The sequence below is a fragment of the Rhinolophus ferrumequinum genome, chromosome X, assembly GCF_004115265.2.
Source record: "Rhinolophus ferrumequinum isolate MPI-CBG mRhiFer1 chromosome X, mRhiFer1_v1.p, whole genome shotgun sequence".
Taxonomy (NCBI): Eukaryota; Metazoa; Chordata; class Mammalia; order Chiroptera; family Rhinolophidae; genus Rhinolophus; species Rhinolophus ferrumequinum.
The window spans coordinates 37320060-37342010 of NC_046284.1; the positions used below are offsets into that span (position 1 = coordinate 37320060).

The window sequence follows — 21951 nt, forward strand, 5'->3', positions numbered from 1 at the left end:
AAACACAAAGCTAAGGATGGACAGCGCTTTTCAAGCTGTCCTCTGAAGAAAAGGAGTTTCGGAGGACTGACATTAAAAAAAAGTGTAAAATCCATTCCATACTTAAGTCCCTCCCAAAGGACACTGTCCCGCTGTCGCAACGCTCAGAAACGCTCAGAAAGCGTCACGCGAGCCGTTGCTGCCAACAATCACCTGACGACGCCTTCCAGGGCCTTAACGGAACCATGTTCCAGAACCTCTGAGAACCTTCCAAAATTCCGTTCCCGGAGTCTCCGCCTTCCGCTTGTCAATGTACGGTAGTACACCAAAGGCCGGTAGACTCCACGGGAGGGGAAAAATGTACATCGCGCGATATTCGGCGACGGGATTTCGAAGTTGGGGGGCGGGGAACTGCCGCAGCGCATGCGAACTGGCCTCACAACCTCGGGGCAGCACGAGGGTAGGTAGGCTGGATCCCAGAGGACGGGGAGCAGAGAGTGCTCGTGTGTTTTTTTCCCCTCCTCCCCGCGCAGTGCGTGTGTCTGCGGGTGGCTGAAAGTGTGGAGCGCGGGGCCTGGCTCGGCGTCCCCGGCGCGCGTGTGACTGCGGCGGGTACCCTCCTGCTCCTCCACGAGTTGGAGGAGTGCAGCGGGCTTGCGCCCTGGAGTCGGGACGTGAGCGCCTTTTCCTCTTTAACGGTCGCCCCCTACGCACACACCCCAGTCACCTGAGAGTTGGTCTTCGCGCCACAGAGCGCCCCTCCCACCGACCCCTGTTCCCGCTCGCTCCTGGTGGGTAGTTGGCTTCATCCCTGGGGGCCCTGCTTGGGGGTGGAGAAGATGGCTGGCGGACGTCTGCTGTTGGGGGGCGACTTCCTGTCGCCTCCGCCGCTGCCCCCCCTCCCGCCGCCGCCGCTGCCGCCCCTCCCGCCGCCCCCGCCCGAGCCAGTGCTGGAGCAGTGGCGCTATAGCCACGAAAGTGACTGGCAGTGGGCTCTGCGACGCAGTTTCATCTGTCGCCACCTGCACAGCTATCCCGGGGCTGCCCTCGACCAGCTCCTCGCGCTCTCCGCGGCTTGGACCAACCACGTTTTCCTGGGCTGCAGGTGAGGAAGGTGTGCTGGTTGGGTTAAGGCACGCAGATAGGGGATTAGGTGATGGGGATCGGGATAGGGACGCGGGCAGGTTATGAGTGAGGGCTTAGAGGCTGGAGATTTGGAGATGCAGGAGGACACTGTTGGCCTGGGGAAGGTTGGCCGAGTGAGGTGGCAGGGGGCTGAACAGCTAGAAAGGTGCGGGGATCGAGGGAGTGGCCCCTCCAGGATAAGGGAAGGAGATAAAGCTGTGCTTGGAAGGCGGCTGCTGAGAGGTGGTCATTGTGGTGATGGTTCTGGAGAGCGTGGGAAATGACGGATAGCTGAACCTCGGACCTGCGTAGGAACTTCCAAGGATGAAGCATCTGCAGAGAATATTCAACAGTCCGGGTTTCCAGGGTCTACGGGCCCAGCGGGAGGGTGGTAGTGGCTGTGGTTCTAATCCTGGTCTCTTGACCTCGCTTTCTTTACATCCCCATTAAATAAAACAACAGCAGCCCTCCAGCTGAATTTTACTGTTTCCTCCTGGGGAGGCGGTTTGTATGAGGTCTCTCAGCCTTGCTTGTAGATTTTCACATAATATGTCTGTACGCAAACAAAGAAATGGATATATCTACTATAGAAATGGATTGCCCTCTTTTCAATTTAAATGTGATGAAAAGGATTAACATTTGGCCTCAGTTTTAGGTGTGTGTGTGTCCGTGTCCGTCCCCCTTTTTCTAGAACCTGGTGCGCATTTGGACCAGGCCTCTTTGAAAGCTCTTTGGAGTCTATGGAGACTGCAGTATGGTTCCAACGCAGTTTTTTTTTTTTTTAACAGACTACTTGGACATCTATCCTTCAGAACCCCCCAAATTGGTCTTATACTAATCATTCCTGTGATAGACTGAGAGGCTTCTTTTTTTGATCCTCCTTCTTCACGGTGAATATTTTATTAGGAAGGCTGAGAAATTCTGGAAAATGATCAGATCAAATTCAGCCAATTCAGTTTCAGGAATGACTAACAGATAACAGAAAAATACGATTGTCTACTCCTACCCTTAATTGTTGAGCATAGCATCTAGTGTGATACTTTTTTGCTCTCATCACAAAAAATTATTTTTTTCTATCTTCTCTAGGTTAGTGTAACTTCTGCCTCAAGAGATACTGATTATTTTACTGGAGGAACTGGTTATAATTGGGGAAGTCTCAGTTATTAATCAAGTCAGATAAATCTAATTAACCTTCATTTAACAATTGTTCTTGCAGTTGAGAAGGTACCTTTATCATAGATATCCTTAATATTACAGAAGGCCATGAGGAATCTGAATTAAAAAAAAATTTAAAAAGACCACATGGGAGGAGACTAATCATCCTTTGTAATAATAATAAATCTTACCTTCCCACGAGAATGTACGCTCCTTTGGGCAAAGGGTTTTTGCTTTCTTGTTCATACCTTTATTCTCAGTGCCTAGAAGACTGCCTTCTGCATAATAGTTGCTCAATAAATGTGTGTGGAGTGAATGGATGGATATAGCTTTATAATGTACAAAATATTTAAAATATTTATGTATTTCACTTAATACAACAACCTTGAGAATTAGGTGGTGTCTCATTTTTACAGCGAAATCAATGGAGGCCAAGAAGTTAAGTGACATTTCCAAGGTCCCACAGTGAAGGTTAGGACCCAGGTCTTCTGATGCTCTTTCCACTAAGATACAGCTGCTGTATTTGGGAAGGATGGACCAGAAGTAAAAGCAAGTAACTGACACAAAACGCATTATTGTTATATCTCAGGATTCCATTCCAAGAACAGCAGCCTTGTACGTAAGTAGGGCATTAAAAAACACAAACCAGGCCAATGGTAGTGTTAAAAAGCTCAAGCATCCAGGGCTTTGCCACCTTATTTGTCTCTTCCTTGTTGATGTGATATTAGTGTTTGGAAGGCAGATACCAGTGGACTCATGATGTGAAACTAACTTCACATAGGAAGTAGAGGGCATCAGTCACAATAAACTGTGAGTGAGAGCTTTCAAAAGATTTATCAATAATCTGGTTGTGTGTTAAATTCACGTATGATGTTAGGAGTCTTATGAATAGTTTTGAATAAATAATTTTATACTTGGAAATCCTAATCTTTGCTGAGTTTTCAAACCTTAGCTTTTTTATTTGAACCTAATAGACCCAGTTTAATATATTTAAAAATTTTTTGAAAGCATCTATTACTAAATATTCATTAAATGTAGGTGCCATTGTGTATCATAAGTACGTACCTATGCGTACCTGTCTTTGTTCAAGAATGTAATACTCATGAAGTCAGATGTCTTTGTCTATTAGAAATCATCTTTTTATGTGCTAGGCATGGTGGGACACTTGCATAGCATCCTGATTTCCAAAAGTTTGGTTCATAAAAAGCTGCCTTTGAAAACCCTAAAGATCTGCAGGAGTTTTGTTTTGTTTTGTTTTTCTTTTTTTTTAAGCATTTACAACTAAATGGGTAAACTAACAGACTCAAATATATAATATGCATGCATCTTAAAATTACTATATTAGACTTGCTTTAATGATACTTTACATCATGGTCCCTCCAAAGATAGAATACTATATAGCCATTAAATCTCATATGGTAGTGACATGGGGGGGAAAGCTTATGATATAGTAAATTCAGAGCAAAAAAAAATCCCACCAGATCTGATAGTAATTGAGGGGGAGGCAGTAGTATGGAAAACTTAGAAAAAGGAATAAAACGTAAACCCCAAAATGTTAGTGAAGTTATCAGTGGTTGGGTTTGTAGGTGCTTTTCTTGGTGGATTCTCTGAAACTTCTGGAATGAAAGTGTTACTTTTAAATCCACTATAAAAAAATACACTCTGGAAAACTGAGTAATGAAAGCTTTACTGTCTTGGCTCATTTCAAATTTGTGGAAGCACTTCTTTATCCCTGGATAACTGCTCTCGGGAGAATTTTAGAAATGGGAACGAAATCCTAGTTATCAAAGTCTTTAGACTGATATTTGCATTGTTCTTAGAATAGTTAAATGTTAGGCACTATATGGTCTTTTCCATTATTGTTTGAGCTGGTTGGGCTTCTTCAGTATTCCAACTTCCTAATAAAGGACTGACAAGCTGACTGTGCTGGCAACCTATGCTTAGGTTTATTTTTGTAGCCTATGGGTGATGCTGAATTTTGTGGCAGATGTAATGGATAGGGAACAGTAAGTACATATAATCGTTACTAATGCTGGAGGAAACCTGAGAGAAAAGTGAGTGTGAATGGAGTGAGCCCCAAATGCATCATTCATGCACAATGAATTATGACATACATGCCATTTACAGTTTTATACCCTATATGGAATCAGGCTGTAATTAAAGTTCTGGAGAACTTTGACTACATTGCAAGGTGAGTGGCTTGATTATAGTACCAATTTGGGTAACAAAAGTGGCATTACCAGTTTATGATTTGTAGACTTCCATCTCATTTTCATAATCTCTTGTTTTCATCTCATACCTTGGAAATTGGACTCCCAGATCTACATGGAAGTGATATATATATATAGAACATGTAATGTTTTAGGCTATGCTTTCTGATATTTGGATAAGAGAAAATGAAAATAAAATTAACTGGCATTTAAATACTGGTGTTAGCAGCAGCAGTAGTAGTATCAGTTTGAAGTGCAGGTTATAACTGGGCTAGTTTCTGGTAACCTGTGAAATGAAGGCCACCATGTCTTCTCTGCTTTGCAAGGAAAGACACCTGATGGGTGTGGAATCTATTGTGCTGAAAATGGAAAATGTTTCCTTTTCAAGTTCAGAATCTATTCATGTAAAGGTGTGATAGTTACTCATTTTTCATAACTTTCTTCCTAAATGCCATAAGGAGTCTCTTTTTGGGTCATAGGCTGGGAAAGGCTCTGAAGATAGGAAGGGTGAGTAGATCCCCATGATAACAAAAACTTCACTTGAGCTCATGTTTTTGTTTCTCTGCAGTAAAATGATATTTTGTCAAGCAGCCAATCTACTTTTTAAGGAGCCCTTTTTAAAAACTGTGTTTTAAAACTTTTTATTATGGAAAAATCAAGCACATACGTAAGTAAGTAGAAGAGTTTAATGAAACGCCCATGTACCCATCATTCAACTTCACTATTATCTACAGTTTGTCATGCCATCCAGCAACATCTATTTTTGCTGCCAGTTTTTTTTGTGGGAGGTAGTCTGGAGTGTATTAAAGAAAACCTTGACATGATTTCCCCTGCGAATACTTCAGTATGTATCTGTACCAGATCAGAAGAGTCATAATACCTTTATTCACCCTTAAAATTAAAAATAATTTGTTAAAATCATCTCATGCCTAGTCCATGTTCAGTTTTCTCCATTTTCCTCAAAATGTCTTTTTGTGGTTGGAGTGTTTGACTCATGATCCAAACAAGGTCTACACATGAGGTGTTACTTATGAGGTATGACCGAAAAATACTGTGAATGTTTAAATTAAAAAAGAAATATTAGAGTAAAAGACACATTGCCATTAATCCCCCTCAAAATATTCCAACTTGCTTCGAACACATTTATCCCAGTGTTCTTGCCACTTTCTGAAGCAGTTCTGGAAGTCTTCTTTTGTGAGTGTCTTTAGTTGCACTCTCCTGGCTACCTCAGTGTCCTGAATCAATTCAAAATGTTTACCTTTCTTGGTCATTTTGACTTTGGGAAGAGCCAGAAGTCACATGGTGCCAGGTGGATAAGGACACACAATAATGTTTTCATTTAACAGAAATTGCTGTACCAGAAGTGATATGTGTGACATGGAGGCTTTCTGTTGTGATCACAGAATATGGTGAATGCTGCTGCCGAATGCCATCCAATGGAAAGGCAGGGATCTTCAATACAGGAAGTGGCGTGTCAACCTTTAGTAACAGTGTGTGACAAGTTTCAACTTGTTCGGTGCAGTCAGTCAGGTGTGAGCTACGATTGAGAGACGGTGTGTTTTAAAGTGTGCCGTAAATCATCCTCCATGATGACAATGCTCCGTGTCATACAACGCTTCTGGTATATGGTAATTTCTGTCAAATAAAAATATTACAGTGTGTCCTCATCTGCCTTATTCACCAGATCCGGCACTGTACAACTTCTGGCTCTTCCCCAAAGTCAAAATGATCATGAAAGGTAAACATTTTGAATTGATTCAGGACATGGAGGTAGCCAGGACAGCACAACTAAAGATACGACAGAGGACTTCCAGAACTGCTTCGGAAAGTGGCAAGGACGATGGGATAAGTATGTTCAAAGTGAGGGGGCGTATTTTGAAGGGGATTAATGGCAATGTGTCTTTTACTGTAATATTTTTTTAAAATTTAAACATTCACCATATTGTTTGATCACACCTCATAATCAATGAAGAAATTGGGTTTTCACATAGTGTTTCCTTTATTCTGGATTTGGCTGGTTATATTCTTGTGGTGTAATTTAATATGTTTCTGGGAGTTAAGGGCTTGATTAGGTTCAAGTTCAATTATTTGCTGGGCAAGAACACTTTATAGGTAGTTCTTTGTATGTCCTGTCATATCACATCAGGGGACACATGTCTGCTTGTTTGATTTTTAGTGTTATGAAGATTATGAAGTTCCCTGTCAACTTTTTTAATTGAAATTTTTATTGAGATAATTGTAGATTCACGTGCAGTTGTATGAAATGATACCGTGTTTCCCCGAAAATAAGACCGGGTCTTATATTAATTTTTGCTCCAAAAGATGCATTAGGGCATAATTTCAGGGGATGTCTTATTTTTTCATGTACAACAATCTACATTTATTCAAATAAATGTAGTTATTCAAATACATGTCATCATCTTCTGGAACATCGTCATAACGTACTAAATGCGTCCGACTGGCTGACAATCTTAACTGGGCCTTATTTTCGGGGTAGGTCTTATTTTCGGGGAAACACAGTACAAAGACATGCCTTGTACTCTTTATCCAGTTTTCAAAATTTTGGTAACATTTTGCAAAATTATTGTATAACCAGGATAATGACATTGTTATAATCCACTGATTTTACTCAGATTCCCCCAGTTTTAAAAGTACTCGTGTATGTATATTCTATAAAATTTTATTACATGTATAGGTTTGTGTATCCACTATCAAGATTGAACAGTTTCCAACAGCATAAGGATCCCTCACATTTTATAACCATATCCATTTCCCTCTCACTCATACACGATATTGCATGTGTCAATAGTTTATTCCTTTTCATTGCTGAGTAGTGTTCCATGGTGTGTTTATACTAGAGTTTAACCACTCACCTGTTGAAGGACATTTGAGCTGATTGCAGGGTTTTTTTTTTTTTTCTTTAAGAAAACTTTATTGAAGTATAATTGATACACACAAAACTGCACATATTTATAGAATTTGATGAGTTTGGACATATGCATATACCTGTGATACCATCGCCACAATCAAGGTAATAAACATATCCATTGCTTCCAAAAGTTTTTTTTTTCTTTCTTTCAGCACTTTGACTATATCATGCCATTTTCTTTTGGCCTGCAAAGTGTCTGCTGAAAAATCTGCTGATGGGGGTTCCCCTGTACATAACAAGTTGTTTTTATCTTGCAGCTTTTACCATTTGACATTTTAATTATGTGTCTTGGTGTGGGTCTCTGTATTTTCCATTCAATTTTGCTGTGAATGTGAAACTGATCTAAAAAGTAAGGTTCATTTTGTTTTTTAATTGGGGAAGGGGAACAGGACTTTTTATTGGGGAGCAGTGTGTACTTCCAGGCCTTTATTCCAAGTCAAATTGTTGTCCTTTCAACCTTAGTTGTGGAGGGTGCCATTCAGCTTCAAGTTGTTGTCCTTTCGGTCTTAGTTGTGGAGGGCGCAGCTCAGCTCCAGGTCCAGTTGCCGTTTTCTAGTTGCAGGGGACACACCCCACCATCCCTCGCGGGAGTCGAACCGGCAACCTTGTGGTTGAGAGGACACCCTCCAACCAACTGAGCCATCCGGGAGCTCAGCGGCAGCTCAGCTCAAGGTGCCGTGTTCAATCTTAGTTGCAGGGGCGGAGCCCACCATCCCTTGCGGGACTCGAGGAGTTGAACCGGCAGCCTTGTGTGTTTGAGAGCCCACTCGCCCATGTGGGAATTGAACTGGCAGCCTTTGGAGTTAGGAGCATGGAGCTCTAACCGCCTGAGCCACCGAGCCGGCCCCAAAAGTAAGGTTCATTTAAAAAAAAAAAATCCAAAATCATCAACCAAAGAAACTTAACCATTTTGGGGAGCCATTATTCCTATTTGATTTTATGAATTAAAAAAAATACCAATTCCCCATTACATCCTTGTCACAACCATCCACCTATTTCCCTTTCCCAAACCTATTATTAAAAGAAGTATTTTCTTTCTTTTGTCTATATCAACACAAAAAGTATAGAATATTGTTTCATTTATGCTGAAATCTGATGAAAGGGATCATTGTTTTTTTAATACTTTTTAGATTTTTCAGTTACAGTTGACATACAATATTATATTAGTTTCAGGTATAAAACATAGTGATTAGACATTTGTATAACTTACGAAATCTAGTACCCATCTGGCATATAGCCTTTACAATATTATTGACTATATTCCTTATGCTATACTTTACATTTCCATGACTATTTTGTAATTACCAATTTGTACTTCTTAATCTCTTCACCTTTTATACCCTTCCGCCCAAATCCTCTCCCATCTGGCAACAGTCAAAATGTTCTCTGTCTCTATGAGTCTGTTTCTGTTTGGTTGGTTCATTTATTTTGTTCTTTAGATTCCACATATAAGTGAAATCGTACAGCATCTTTCTTACTCTGTCTGACTTACTTCACTCAGCACAGTACCCTCTAGGTCCATCCATGTTGTTGCAGATGGCAAGATTTCGTTCCGTTTTATGGCTCAGTACTATTCCATTATACATATGTACGACCTCTTCTTTATCCATTCACCATCGACGGACACCCAGGCTGCCTTCATATCTTGGCTATTATAAAGAATGCTGCAATGGACATATGGATGCACATGTCCCTGTGAAGTAGTTGTTTTGAGTTTCTTTGGATAAGCACCCAGAAGTGGGATTACTGGATCCTTCTTTGTCTCTTGTTATAGTCGTTGTTTTAATGTCTGTTTTGTCTGGTATAAATATTGCTACCCCAGATTTTTATTTTTCGATTGGCATTTTCATGAAATATCGTTTTCCATCTCTTTACTTTCAGTCTGTGTGTCTTTTGATCTGAAGTGAGTCTCTTGTAGGCAGCATGTGTAAGGTTCTTGTTTTCTTATCCATTCAGCTACCCTGTGTCTTTTGATTGCAGCATTTATTCGATTTACATTGAAAGTAATTGTTGATAGATATGTAGTTACTGCCATTTTATTATTCATATTTTTTTGGGTTTTTTTCTTCTGAAAGAAGTCTCTTTAACATTTCTTGTAATACTGGTATGGTGTTGATGAACTCCTTTAGCTTTTTTGTGTCTGGGAAGTTTTTTCTTCAATTTTAAATGATAGCTTTGCTGGGTAGAGTAATCTCTGTTGTAGGTCCTTCCTTTTCATCACTTTGAATATTTCATGCCAATCTCTTCTGGCCTGCAAAGTTTCTGAATCAGCTGATAGTCTCATAGGAGCTCCCTTGTCAGTAACTGTCTTTCTCTTGCTGCTTTTAAGATTCTTTGTCTTTAACCTTTGGCATTTTAATTATGATGTGTTTTGGTGTGGGCCTCTTTGGGTTCATCTTGCTTGGAACTCTGCGCTTCCTGGGCTTGTATGTCTATTTCCTTCTCTGGGTTAAGGAAGTTTTCAGTCATTCTTCAAATAGGTTTTCAATTCCTTGCTCTCTTCTCCTTCTGATACCCCTATGATGTGAATTTGGTATATCTGATGTTGTCCCAGAGGCCCCTTAAATTAGCCTCATTATTTATTTATTTATTTATTTATGCTGTTCTGATTGGTTTTTTTCTGATACCTTATCTTCCAAATTGCTGATTCAGTCCTCTGCTTCATCTAATCAGGTGTTGATCCCCTCTAATGTATTCTTCATTTCAGTTATTGTATTCCTCATTTTTGACTGGTTCTTTTTTTTTTTTTATGTTTCCTAGCTCTTTGTTGAAGTTCTCCCAGAGATCATTGAGCATCCTTATAACAGTATTTTTAACTTTGCATCTGATAGATTGCTTATCTCCATTTTGTTTAGTTCTTTTTTGAAGCTTTATTCTGTTCATTCATTTGGGACATGTTTCTCAATTTCCCCATTTTTGCCACTTTCCTGTGTTTGTTTCTATGCATTAGGTAGAGCTGCTATGTCTCCTGGTCTTAGTACAGTGGCCTTATGTAGTAGGTATCTTGTAGAGTCTCTGTGGTCACCTGAGCCAGGTGCTGCAGGTGTGTCCCTTGTGTGGGTTGTGTGTGCCCTCCTGTTGTAGTTGAGCCTTGGTTCTGGTTTGGATGTCAGATTGACCCTTGGGCTCGTTGGTTGTGAAGACTGGTTGTGACTACAGTGGAGGAGCCGTTGTGCAGGAGCTGACCATGCAGAGCAAGATTTCCTTTAGCAGAGCTCTGGTGTCTGCCCAGTCTGTCCTTTGAGTGTGTCATCTGTGGAGGTGACCTCATGGTGCTTCAGCTTGTCTACTGCCATGCCAGCTGCTGGGTATGCTGGCTTGGGGGCCTCTGGGAAGGGGACCTGCCACAGGCCATGCTGGGCTTGGAGGTGCTTGGTAGAGGCTAAGCTCCAAACTGAGGCCAGCTGCTGCTAGGGCCGGGCTTGGGGCTGCTTAGCAAGAGGTATGGGGCACTCTGAAACCTGATGCTTCTTTGGGGTTTGTGAACATTTGACAGATTTTAGGAAAGCCTGCAGAATGAGCCAAGACAGACTGTTTGGATGGAAAAGCCACTGTAAGCGGCTTGGGTGGGCCTGCAAGTGTGGGTGTGGCGGGGTCTTAGAATCACCAGGGCAAGGTGAATAGTGTTAGCTAGACTGACAGAGACTCAGCAGTGACTACATGCTAGGAGGGGTGAGGGCTCAACAAATAAACAGTGGCTTCTGCCAGCACTTCTGTCTGGGAGAAAGCTGTCCCTCCAGCCCTCGCCTGAAGCCATACAATTCAGTTGTCCCTAGCACCATTCAAGCTGCTTCCCAGTGCTGGAGGTCAGAGAGAGTGAGTCTATCAGTGAGTAAATCCATGCACAGGCCCTTTAAGAGGAATGTCTGGGGCTCCAACAGCCCTCCGTCTTACTTAGCCACAATCTTTACCGGTTTTCACAGCCAGAAGTTAAGGGGACTTTTCTCCCCGGCACTTGAAACCTGGGCTTGGGTGCCTGACTGATGTGGGGCTGAGACCCATTGCTCCTTAGAGGGAGCCTCCACAGCCAAGATATCCCTCCCGATTTTTAATTGCTACATGTGCCACATGTGTGGGACCAGCCCGTTCTGCATCTGCACCCCAACTACCAGTCTCAACATGGCTTCTTTTTTCTATCCTTAGTTACAGGATTTCTGTCCAGCTAGATTTCAGGTGATTCTCAATGATGGTCGCTCTGTAGTTTAGTTGTAATTTTGATGTGGTCATGAGAGGATATAAGCACAGCATTTACCTACTGTGCCTTCTTGACCGGAAATCCCTTGTTTGCAGTTTTTGACTATTACAAATAAAGCTGTTATGAACATTTGTGTACAGATTTTTGCATGAACATAACTTTTCATTTCTCTGAGCTAAATGCCCAAAAGTGCAATTGGTAGGTCGTATGGTAATTGCATTTTTAATTTTATAAGAAACTCCCAAGTTGTTTTTCAAAGTGGCCGTACTGTTTTGCATTCCCACCAGCAATGTATTAATGATCCTGTTTCTCTGCATTCTTCCCATCATTTGGTGCTGTCACTATTTTTTTCCTTTAGCCATTGTGGTCGGTAGGTAGTGTAATATCTCATTGTGGCTTTAAGTTGCATTTCTCTGGTGTTAGCTAGATTGACAGAACATCTTTTCATGTGCTGATTTGCAATCTGTAATTCCTGTTTGGTGAAATGTTCTGTTCATGTCTTTTGTTCGTTTTTTTAATGTATATATTTTTTTTACTGTTGCTTTTTGAGAGGCCTTTATACTAGATAGTCAAGTGTGTGGTTTGCAAATATTTCTCCCTGTTTGTGGCTTCTTTTCATCCTCTTCACAGGATCATCTGAGAGCAAAAGTTTTATTTTTATGAAGTCCATTTAATGACTTTTTCCTTTTATGGATCATGCTTTTGGTGTTGAGTATTTAGAACTGTTTATCAGGTGGCCGGTTACCTCAGTTGGTTAAAGTATGGTGCTAATAACACCAAGGTTGCTGGTTGGATCCCCACATGGGCCATTGTGAGCCCATTAAAGAAAAAATACAGAAAACTGTTTGCCTAGCTCTAGATCCTGAAGATTTTCTCCTGTGTTTTTTATAAAAAGTATTATAGTTTTACATTTTGCATTTAGGTCCATGATACATTTTGAATTAATCTTTGTATAAGGTGTGAGGTTTAGTTTGAAGTGTTGTTTGTTTGTTGCCTATGGATGCCCACTTGCTCCAGCACCACTTGTCAAAGTGGCTGTCCTTCCTCCGTTGAATTGCTTTCCCAGCTTTGTAAACAATCATTTGAGCATGTTTGTATAAGTCTATTTCTGGGTTCTTCCCCATCAACTTTTCACCAGACAGGCTTAGCAGCCATTTATGGTCATTTATTACTGCATTATGGGTTGCCAAATGGTAATATTCTATCATTCCTTCACTTATTAACTGGGCTGTTTCTGTAAAAGACATTTTCTTTGTTAACTCTTTATTTGCTCTGAGGTATAATTTGTACAGGAAAATGTCAGATAAATAACTTGCTTTCTTTTATATTACCCATTTTTAGAATAATGACTTGACTCCCTACCATCTTCCAAAGGTGACTGATAATGAGTTTATAAGTATCATTATGAACTAATGGATTTTTAACATATTTGATGTGTCTCAGTCTACTGTGGTTATTGTTCTTATTGATACATTTGACACAACTACTGAAGTCTTTGACAGCTTCCTTGTTTCCAGGCACAAGAATATCTTACAGGTTCATCTCATACATTTTTTGCCCCAAATTTGGAATCATCCATTTCTCTAAAGACACTGATTGTTTTTCATGGGAAATGGTAGAGACGACAATCTGGATGTTAAGAACCCAGCAGCCCTCTTAGTACTTTTATAAGTATATCAATAGAGTTATTTACATATACATATATGATAGAGGAAAATAAATCATGAGTTTATGTGGATACTTTCAGCTCAAACTTAAAAATAAGGTCTTCGCTTAAATTTTGTTGATTTTATGTTTGTATGTCTAATAATGATGGTAACATAATTACTCATTTGAAAGGTAAGTATTTTAGGGCAGATTCTTTGGCTTTATAGCTAAGATACTCTGTTGATAAAATCCCATGGGAACAACTATAAGATTGGCTTAGTTAGAAGCTTTTTTTAAAAAACTATATTCTTATCTGTTTTAACTGTAGATTATATTAATTTAAATAGGTACAGCCCACGCTTGATGGAAAAAATTCTCCAAATGGCTGAAGGTATTGATATTGGGGAGATGCCTTCATATGATCTGATACTGTCCAAACCTTCCAAAGGTCAAAAACGTCACCTCTCAACATGTGATGGTGAGTATACTTGTTTCTGGAAGGTTTGAAGAAACAATGTGTTTCTGGAAGATTTGAAGAAACAATGTGGCTTATTTTTTAATGATATGAGTGTGGTATATGATTTAAATAACATTGGTAACATTGGATCTTACAGAAATGTAAAAGAGTTTTAGCTTTTAATTATGCACAGTTTTGTTGTGTTTTGTTTTTGAGGATGTTAAATAGAACTGAAAACTAAGAATACTGAAGTCACATTATAATGCTCTCCTTGAAGTCCATGCCATGGAACCTCCCTCTAAATAGAAAAAACTTATACTCTGATCATTTGAGCATCTCAGTAACTAAATCCTCTTGGGTGGGTCCAAGATGGACAGCTTTCTACTGAATAATGTTGTGGAGAGGAAGCTCTAGTGTCTGGTATAGCCTCGACAGAGAGTTCTTCCATAGCTCTAAATTTGATATCCCCCATAAATCATTAGTTTCCAGCTGTTGTTTGTTCTAGAAATAAAATATAGCAAACCCCCTTTGGTGCAGAATAGGGCAGAACTAACATTTTGAAGTTGAAAATCTTTGGGATCTTTTGATAATTATTTTTATTTGATTTTTAGTCACAACTGTGTAAAGCACCATCACAGAGTCACTCACCTCTGATAGAAAAGAGAAATACTCTGTAAATGCCTCTGGTCACCATCTCTATTGGATTAGAGCTGTCTGTTCCATTTGCGATCCTTAAGAAGGGAGATTTTCAGCACAGGTCATATGAGATTGTACTGGAACAACCTCTTACTTGGTATGCTTCACCTGTGCTTTAATCCATTAGATGCAGAAGCATCTACCATTCATGCATGGTGGTAACCGGCATACTTGATTCAACGGCGTATTTTCTATCGTCTCTTCCTTTACATGTGGAAGGACAGGAAGCATCCCTCCTTATGCTGGAATCTTACATTGATATTTAAGTTCCTTCACCTAAATGGCCTGAAGTTTTGTGATGGGAAGTATCTTGTACCAACAATGCAGTTTACAAATAATGTGGTTGGTACTATTTTCCTGCTTGGTTCTTTTGAAATATTCCCTTTTTAATGAATTGTAAATTTCACTCATTCTATAGGTCAAAATCCTCCTAAAAAGCAAGCCGGTTCCAAATTCCATGCGAGACCTCGTTTTGAGCCTGTACATTTTGTAGCTAGTAGTTCAAAAGATGAAAGACAGGAAGATCCTTATGGCCCTCAAACAAAAGAGGTAAATGAACAAACACATTTTGCCAGCATGCCAAGAGATATCTACCAAGATTATACTCAAGACTCTTTCAGTGTACAAGATGGGAATTCTCAGTATTGTGATTCATCAGGATTTATTTTCACAAAAGACCAGCCTGTAACAGCCAACATGTACTTTGACAGTGGGAACCCTGCCCTAAGCAGCATATCACAGCAGGCAAACTCTCAGTCAGCTCCTGAGTCTCTACCATCACAGACATTTCCTGAGTCAGTGGTAGCTGAGAAGCAGTATTTTATTGAAAAATTAACAGCAACTATCTGGAACAACCTTTCTAATCCAGAGATGACTTCCGGATCTGATAAAATTAATTATACATACATGTTAACTCGTTGTATTCAGGCATGTAAGACAAATCCTGAGTATATATATGCTCCTTTGAAAGAAATTCCTCCTGCTGACATCCCCAAAAATAAAAAACTTCTAACTGATGGTTACGCTTGTGAAGTTAGATGCCAAAATATCTACTTAACTACAGGTTATGCTGGCAGCAAGAATGGGTCCAGGGATCGAGCTACTGAGCTGGCTGTAAAACTCTTGCAGAAACGTATTGAAGTTAGGGTTGTCCGACGGAAATTCAAGCACACAATTGGAGAGGACCTTGTGGTGTGTCAAATTGGCATGCCTTCGTATGAATTTCCTCCAGCTCTGAAACCACCAGAAGAGCTGGTGGTACTGGCTAAAGATGCTTCTGGGCAGCCAATTTTTAATGCTTCTGCCAAGCACTGGACTAATTTCGTGCTTACAGAAAATGCAAACGATGCAATTGGTATCCTTAACAATTCTGCCTCATACAACAAAATGTCAGTTGAATACAAATATGAGATGATGCCAAATCGCACATGGCGTTGTCGAGTGTTTTTGCAAGATCATTGCTTAGCTGAAGGTTATGGAACGAAAAAAACAAGTAAACATGCAGCTGCTGATGAGGCTTTGAAAATCCTTCAAAAAACACAACCCACTTACCCATCTGTCAAAAGTTCACAATGCCAAACAGGCTCTTCACCCAGGGGATCTGGCAAAAAAAAAGATATAAAGGATCTTGTAGTTTACGAAAATTCTTCAAATCCTGTGTGCACGCTCAATGACACAGCTCAGTTTAACCGAATGACAGTTGAATACGTCTATGAAAGAATGACAGGCCTCCGATGGAAATGCAAGGTGATTCTAGAGAGTGAAGTAATTGCAGAAGCAGTTGGGGTGAAGAAAACTGTCAAATATGAAGCTGCTGGGGAAGCTGTGAAAACCCTCAAAAAGACCCAGCCCACTGTCATTAACAACTTGAAGAAAGGAACTATTGAAGATGTGATTTCAAGAAATGAAATTCAGGGTCGCTCAGCAGAGGAGGCTTACAAACAACAAATCAAAGAAGATAACATAGGAAATCAGCTGCTGAGAAAGATGGGTTGGACGGGTGGTGGTTTAGGTAAATCTGGCGAGGGCATTCGGGAGCCAATCTCTGTCAAAGAGCAGCATAAGCGGGAAGGGCTTGGTCTTGATGTAGAGAGGGTAAATAAAATTGCCAAGAGAGACATCGAACAGATCATCAGAAACTATGCCCGCTCTGAGAGCCACACGGATTTGACTTTCTCTACAGAGCTGACCAATGACGAGCGGAAGCAAATACATCAGATTGCCCAGAAGTATGGGCTTAAGAGTAAGTCTCATGGGGTAGGCCATGATAGGTACCTGGTGGTAGGTAGAAAAAGACGGAAGGAAGACCTACTAGATCAGCTCAAACAGGAAGGCCAAGTGGGGCATTACGAGCTTGTGATGCCTCAAGCAAATTGAGATCTTACTAATTTATTTTGTAAATGCCTAATGAGGTAGATTTGTTAATTAAAGAAATACTACATGTTCTGGTTACAGAGTATATTCATTCTTAAGATGTTCCACCTTGTTCATTTCATATAGTGCTTTAGTAGATATTGGGACCTGAAAAATTCTGTCCACTTGTATTAGTTTAATCAGATGATATTGTGCAGTTACTGTTTGTGTCTTTGATATTGCTGTGTCCCTCGGATTTTAGTAGTTTGTACAACGCAAGAACACATATCCAAATGGAATTTCACCCTGAAAAAGAAATTCCCATTTTAAAGGGCATCACACAGCACTCTGCAACAATATGGAAAGTTAATATTGACTACAATAAAACTAGTCTTAATTCCAGACTTACAGTGTCAGATCATTTTGTATTATCTATTTTCATCTTTGTGTGAAGCCAGTAATAGAATGTTTAACAGTAAATTGTGCTGTACATGTAAATGTCCTTACCGACTAAATGATGTAAAACTTTCTTAAAGTAATTTTAGTGTCCATTTATTTATAACTTCTACCATGTGGTTTTCAGAATATTGGAAGTGGTTACCTTGTGATATATCAGTTTTAACAAATTCTAGTCTTCATGCTGAGAGAACACTACTTGAGAGAGCACTTGAAAAATTTCAGAAACTTTGATTTAATCTGAAGATAGGAAGCTGGAACTGTTTGTTCTTGGTGCCTTGCAGAGAGACGACTCACAGCAACTCTCCATTACAGTTTTCACGCGGTTTGGATGTACAGCACATCCAAGGCGGTGGCCATAGCTGTGGTAGAACTTGGTAAAAGATTGAAGATACATTGGTGCTTTGATGAAAAGGTCAGTTGGCTGGTACCTCTCTCAAAAAGCTTATTAAGCTCCAAAAGCCAACTTTATAACATATTTAAAATGGCTATTTTCGCTTATTTCTGGAATGTAAAAAAAGAAGTGTATAAAAAGAATGTGCGCTTCCTGAATAAAAAGGAGCCGAGTTGATCAAAGTGTTGGTGTGCTTATTTCTAGACAGCAGCCTAGTAGCAACACTTTGGGTCTTTGGAGAGGGGAAGTGGTGTTTGCACAAAATGTTTTCAACACTAGAGCACAAGTGGATGAACTTAATGACTTAGCAAATAGGAACAGTTAATCAGTCACCCATCACGTTTTCCCTATGGACCAGTATACTGGCTGCAGCTAAATCTCAGGCTGTTTAATTTTAATGTGATTTTGTTTTTGTGTCTCAGATAAATGAAGTATTAATATTCATACTTAATATTCAGAGATGAATATTTTTTCAGAGATGGATATTAATACTGATAGTTAAACACCTCTAATGAAATGATATCTAGAACAATTAGGTTGTTTACAGTGTCTTAAAACATTTAGCACCACACTTAACATGTAATTGGCCCACAGTAAACAGTAATTTACTTTCCTCTCTTTTTTTTTATTTAAGGAGGGTGCAGCTCATAGTGGCCCATGTGGGGATCAAACCGGCAACCTTGGTGTTATAAGCACCACGCTGTAACCAACTGAGCTAACCGGCCACTCCTCCTTTCCCCTCTTTTTAATATTTTACATTAAGAAGCTGTCCATTGTAGATAAATCAACATTTTAAAATTATAAAGGGATTACCTTTTATAAAGGGATTATACCTGGATTTCTATAACTTTCAGTCACCTACACTGATTAACACATATGTGGTATTTGCTTTCCATTAACTCTTCCTACAGTGTATGGCTTTTTCTAATGTTAGGAGGAGAAGTGAGGTATCCATTTTACTTGGCACTTAATATTTTAACAATGCCAAAGGGAACTAAGCTAAAATGTATATAGATTTTATAGGAAGTTTTCTTTTTTTATCTACAAGGCTCATGCCAACCTTGAGAAACTATGGTTCAATTAGTGAGTTAGAAAAGTCAGCCTTCAATTCTCTTGAGTAAAAGTGGCTTTAAGGGCTATTAGGAGGTATGAAAACTCATTTTTCTGTTTACATTTCTTTCCTCTTTCCAAAATGATGGGTTTTTTTTGGGGGGGGGAGGGAAATGTTACATACAAATATGGTTTATTTAGGTAAGTTCAACAAAACAGAATATTAATGTAGTTATAGTTAAGGCTGCCAAATAATTGGGCCAAGAATATGTTTTCTGGATTCGAGGGTCCAGATTTTCTGACTTCTTAGATCGGCTTTGGTATTGACATGGAAATAGGGTGAAGTCACTTAACTCGGCTTGAGAATAAAATGTGTTGAGAAATGTGTTTGGCAAGAATGAGCTGCTGACAACCTTGCTGTTCTATTTTGTCCCCTATTTGTTGGTTCCCGTACTTTCCGTTTCTTTGAAATAGTCACTTTTTAACCCAGATACATGCACAGGTACATGAGCAATTTCAAGTTTTGAGTTACTTAAATATACTGATAAACTAACTGCTTTCAGTTATAGCATTGAGTCTCAGATCTTAGATTTTTTTTCCCTCCCCTTTGCAAAATGAATGAATGGCAAGGTCATGCATTCTGTTGGGATTCTCCTTTTCGTATTATACAGTGCAGTTGGCTATAAGTAACCCCTGAAACTGGAGATGAGATGGGTCCTAAATAAAGGACTAATTAGAACTTTTGTTCTTCATCATACCCCTTCCCACATCAGCAGGTACAGAATTACAAGAGTTAAGTTCAAATCTGACTGCCATTTGAAAAGGGACCTCACAAGTCTGTTTTAACTATATAATTATTGTTGTTATATGCAGGCAGCCTGTGACACTTGTTTAAAAAAATGTAAAGAAAAAAAGGCAGATGACCATTAAATGTTCGAATGAATGGTTTCTGGTATCTTTTATCGTGGGTGTGGCGCTTTGGGAAGTCAGCTTGTTGACTGTTGAAAGGTTTTAAAAAGATTATCCCATGAAAGAGATCAGGAAGTGTTTCTGAGAAGGTGCATAAAATAAATATGTCTGCACATTCCCAATCTCACCTTAATTTTTTCAAGCGTGATTAACTCAATATTTAAAGTACCCATCCACAGTAGGATGAAAAAGTTAATGTAAAACTAATGTACCAAATAAAGACCAATTCAATGTGGTTCTCCTTTGAAGCAGAAGTAGACTGAAGGGAAAACATCAAGGATATTTAAGGATGTTGCTCTTAGGTGAAACAAATGAATTAATGTGGTGGTCAGTGTAGAATGAACTCCCTTATACTGAGGCTCCTTTAAGTGCCATGTCTTAAAGGATGAGTGGGTACATATACCATAAGGACTTTTATTTAGCACAACTGCACCCCCCCACCCCGACAAGTAAAGAGGTGCGTTTCTGCAAGTTTGCTGTCCTTGTCTGTCTCTTTAAAGAGAGGTTGCTTCTCAAAAGAAAGCACTTTCTGTTTAAGCAAGGTAAGATTGAGGATACCTGTACTCCTGAACTTCACAGAGAACTGAAAAATACCATATTATAATAGTTTGGTACTGTTTGATTTTAAGCTAGGGCTTTTTAAAAGGTGGATGTCAGGATCAACAAGTTAGGTGTTGCTCTCTGAAGGCACTGGTAAACATCCAAATTTGTTTATTCCCCTCCATCACAATTTCATTCCTTTGATTGACCATCACATGTGCTGAAGTAGCTTTGTTGTTTTGTTTTTAAACTATTTAAGTGTATTTTTCCAGGACCCATCACCTCCAAGTCAAGTAGTTGTTTCAATCTAGTTGTGGAGGGCGCAGCTCACAGTGGCCCATGTGGGGATCAAACCAGCAACCTTGTTGTTAAGAGCATAGTGCGCTAACCAACTGAACTAACCAGCCGCCCCTGAAGTATTTTTTTTTTCTTGTATTGGGGAATACTGGGGGACAGTGTGTTTCTCCAGGGCCCATCAGCTCCAAGTCGTTGTTCTTCAATCTAGTTGTGGAGGGCGCAGCTCAGCTCCAAGTCCAGTCACTGTTTTCAATCTTTAGTTGCAGGGGGCACAGCCCACCATCCCATGAGGGAATTAAACCAGCAACCCTCTTGTTCAGAGCTCGCGCTCTAACCCAGCCATCTGGCCGCCCCCCTGAAGTAGCTTTGTTTTATTTAATAGTTTTACATTCTGTTAAAATGTTTAAAAAAGCATGAACACTAATGACTGAAAACATGCCCTCTCTAATAGTGTCTACTCTTCTCTTTACCCTCTCCCAAGATCTGTACTTTTGCTTTTGTCATGTTTATTTCAAAGGGGGAAATAAATAGATATGAAATTCCAATAATACTAAAAGTTCATACTGAGCTAAAATATAATTATACCTTGACTACAAAATTTTAAGATTATTTTTATTTACAAGTTTTGAAAAATGTACATTTTTTACATGGGTTACTTATGCCAAGTTAGATTTAGAAGTGATAAATGCACAGAAGGTTACAATGGAACATTAGACAAAACATTTACAAGCCTTGTCCCGCACTGCTACTTAAAGGTATTGTCTATCTAAAAGTATAAATATCTAAAGAAAAATTGCAAACATTGACATTAAAGTTCTTAGAATACTGAAAGGGAAGAAGAAATCAAAGCATGCAGCATTAACTCAGGATTTGAGTGGAAAATAACTTGCCACAGATATGCTCCCTTCCTTGGGTTAAAACTCTAAAAAATGATGGGGGGTTATAAATTTATTTATCTAGGGTAGCACTGCTTCTTTAAAAAGACTAAAGGATCTCCAACCTTCCCTAGCTTAAAAACTAATGATTGTTTCCATTCCTCTGCTCCTACACCTCTTTAAAAAGCAAAATCCCAGAATATTTCAGTATAGTTGTCCTTCGGTATCCATCAGTACAGACACAACCATCCTAGTATACATCAGCAACATAACTTTTTTCCCGAATATTTTGATCTGGTTGGTTGAATATGTGGATGTGAAACCTATGGATACAGAAGGCTGACTGTAGTCTGAAACTTAGCATGGATGTATCCAGTGAATATCTTGCAAGGAGAGGATGTGTCAGTTACTACAATTGCTATGCTCCTTTGGCTGAATCCTTTAACATTCTTCCTACCACTAAAAACCATTCTTGTAATTCATATTGGTTACATCTTAGTATCATAGCATTTTTAGCTTCCATTGCTCTTTCAAAATGGATGTTTATATGGATTTGTTTTCCTGTTTTCTATAGGCCACATTCCAAACATTTACTTCCAAATCCAACACAAGTGAAGGACCAGCA

General features: G+C 39.5%; 1 protein-coding gene across 3 annotated transcripts; it reads left to right on the forward strand.

Annotated features, from left to right (window-relative positions):
* Positions 1–272: 272 nt before the first annotated feature.
* NKRF (NFKB repressing factor) lies at positions 273–17772 on the forward strand. 3 transcript variants are annotated; one of them, XM_033116799.1, is made up of 3 exons: positions 273–291; positions 13588–13718; positions 14812–17772. In XM_033116799.1, coding segments are annotated over exons 1-3 (2091 nt in total). In that variant the 5' UTR covers positions 273–289; the 3' UTR covers positions 16770–17772. The 3 variants fall into 3 exon arrangements, with proteins under 3 accessions (XP_032972690.1, XP_032972674.1, XP_032972683.1); XM_033116783.1 differs by lacking the exon at positions 273–291 and adding an exon at positions 412–1084; XM_033116792.1 differs by lacking the exon at positions 273–291 and adding an exon at positions 7445–7500.
* The last annotated feature ends 4179 nt before the right edge of the window (positions 17773–21951 follow it).

Excerpts from the sequence above, each read along its gene's own strand:
- NKRF (XM_033116783.1), top strand. The coding sequence starts at position 819 with ATGGCTGGCGGACGTCTGCTGTTGGGGGGCGACTTCCTGTCGCCTCCG. Across the intron at positions 1,085-13,587 it reads CACGTTTTCCTGGGCTGCAG|GTACAGCCCACGCTTGATGG; the intron begins GTGAGGAAGGTG and ends TAATTTAAATAG. Across the intron at positions 13,719-14,811 it reads TCACCTCTCAACATGTGATG|GTCAAAATCCTCCTAAAAAG; the intron begins GTGAGTATACTT and ends CTCATTCTATAG.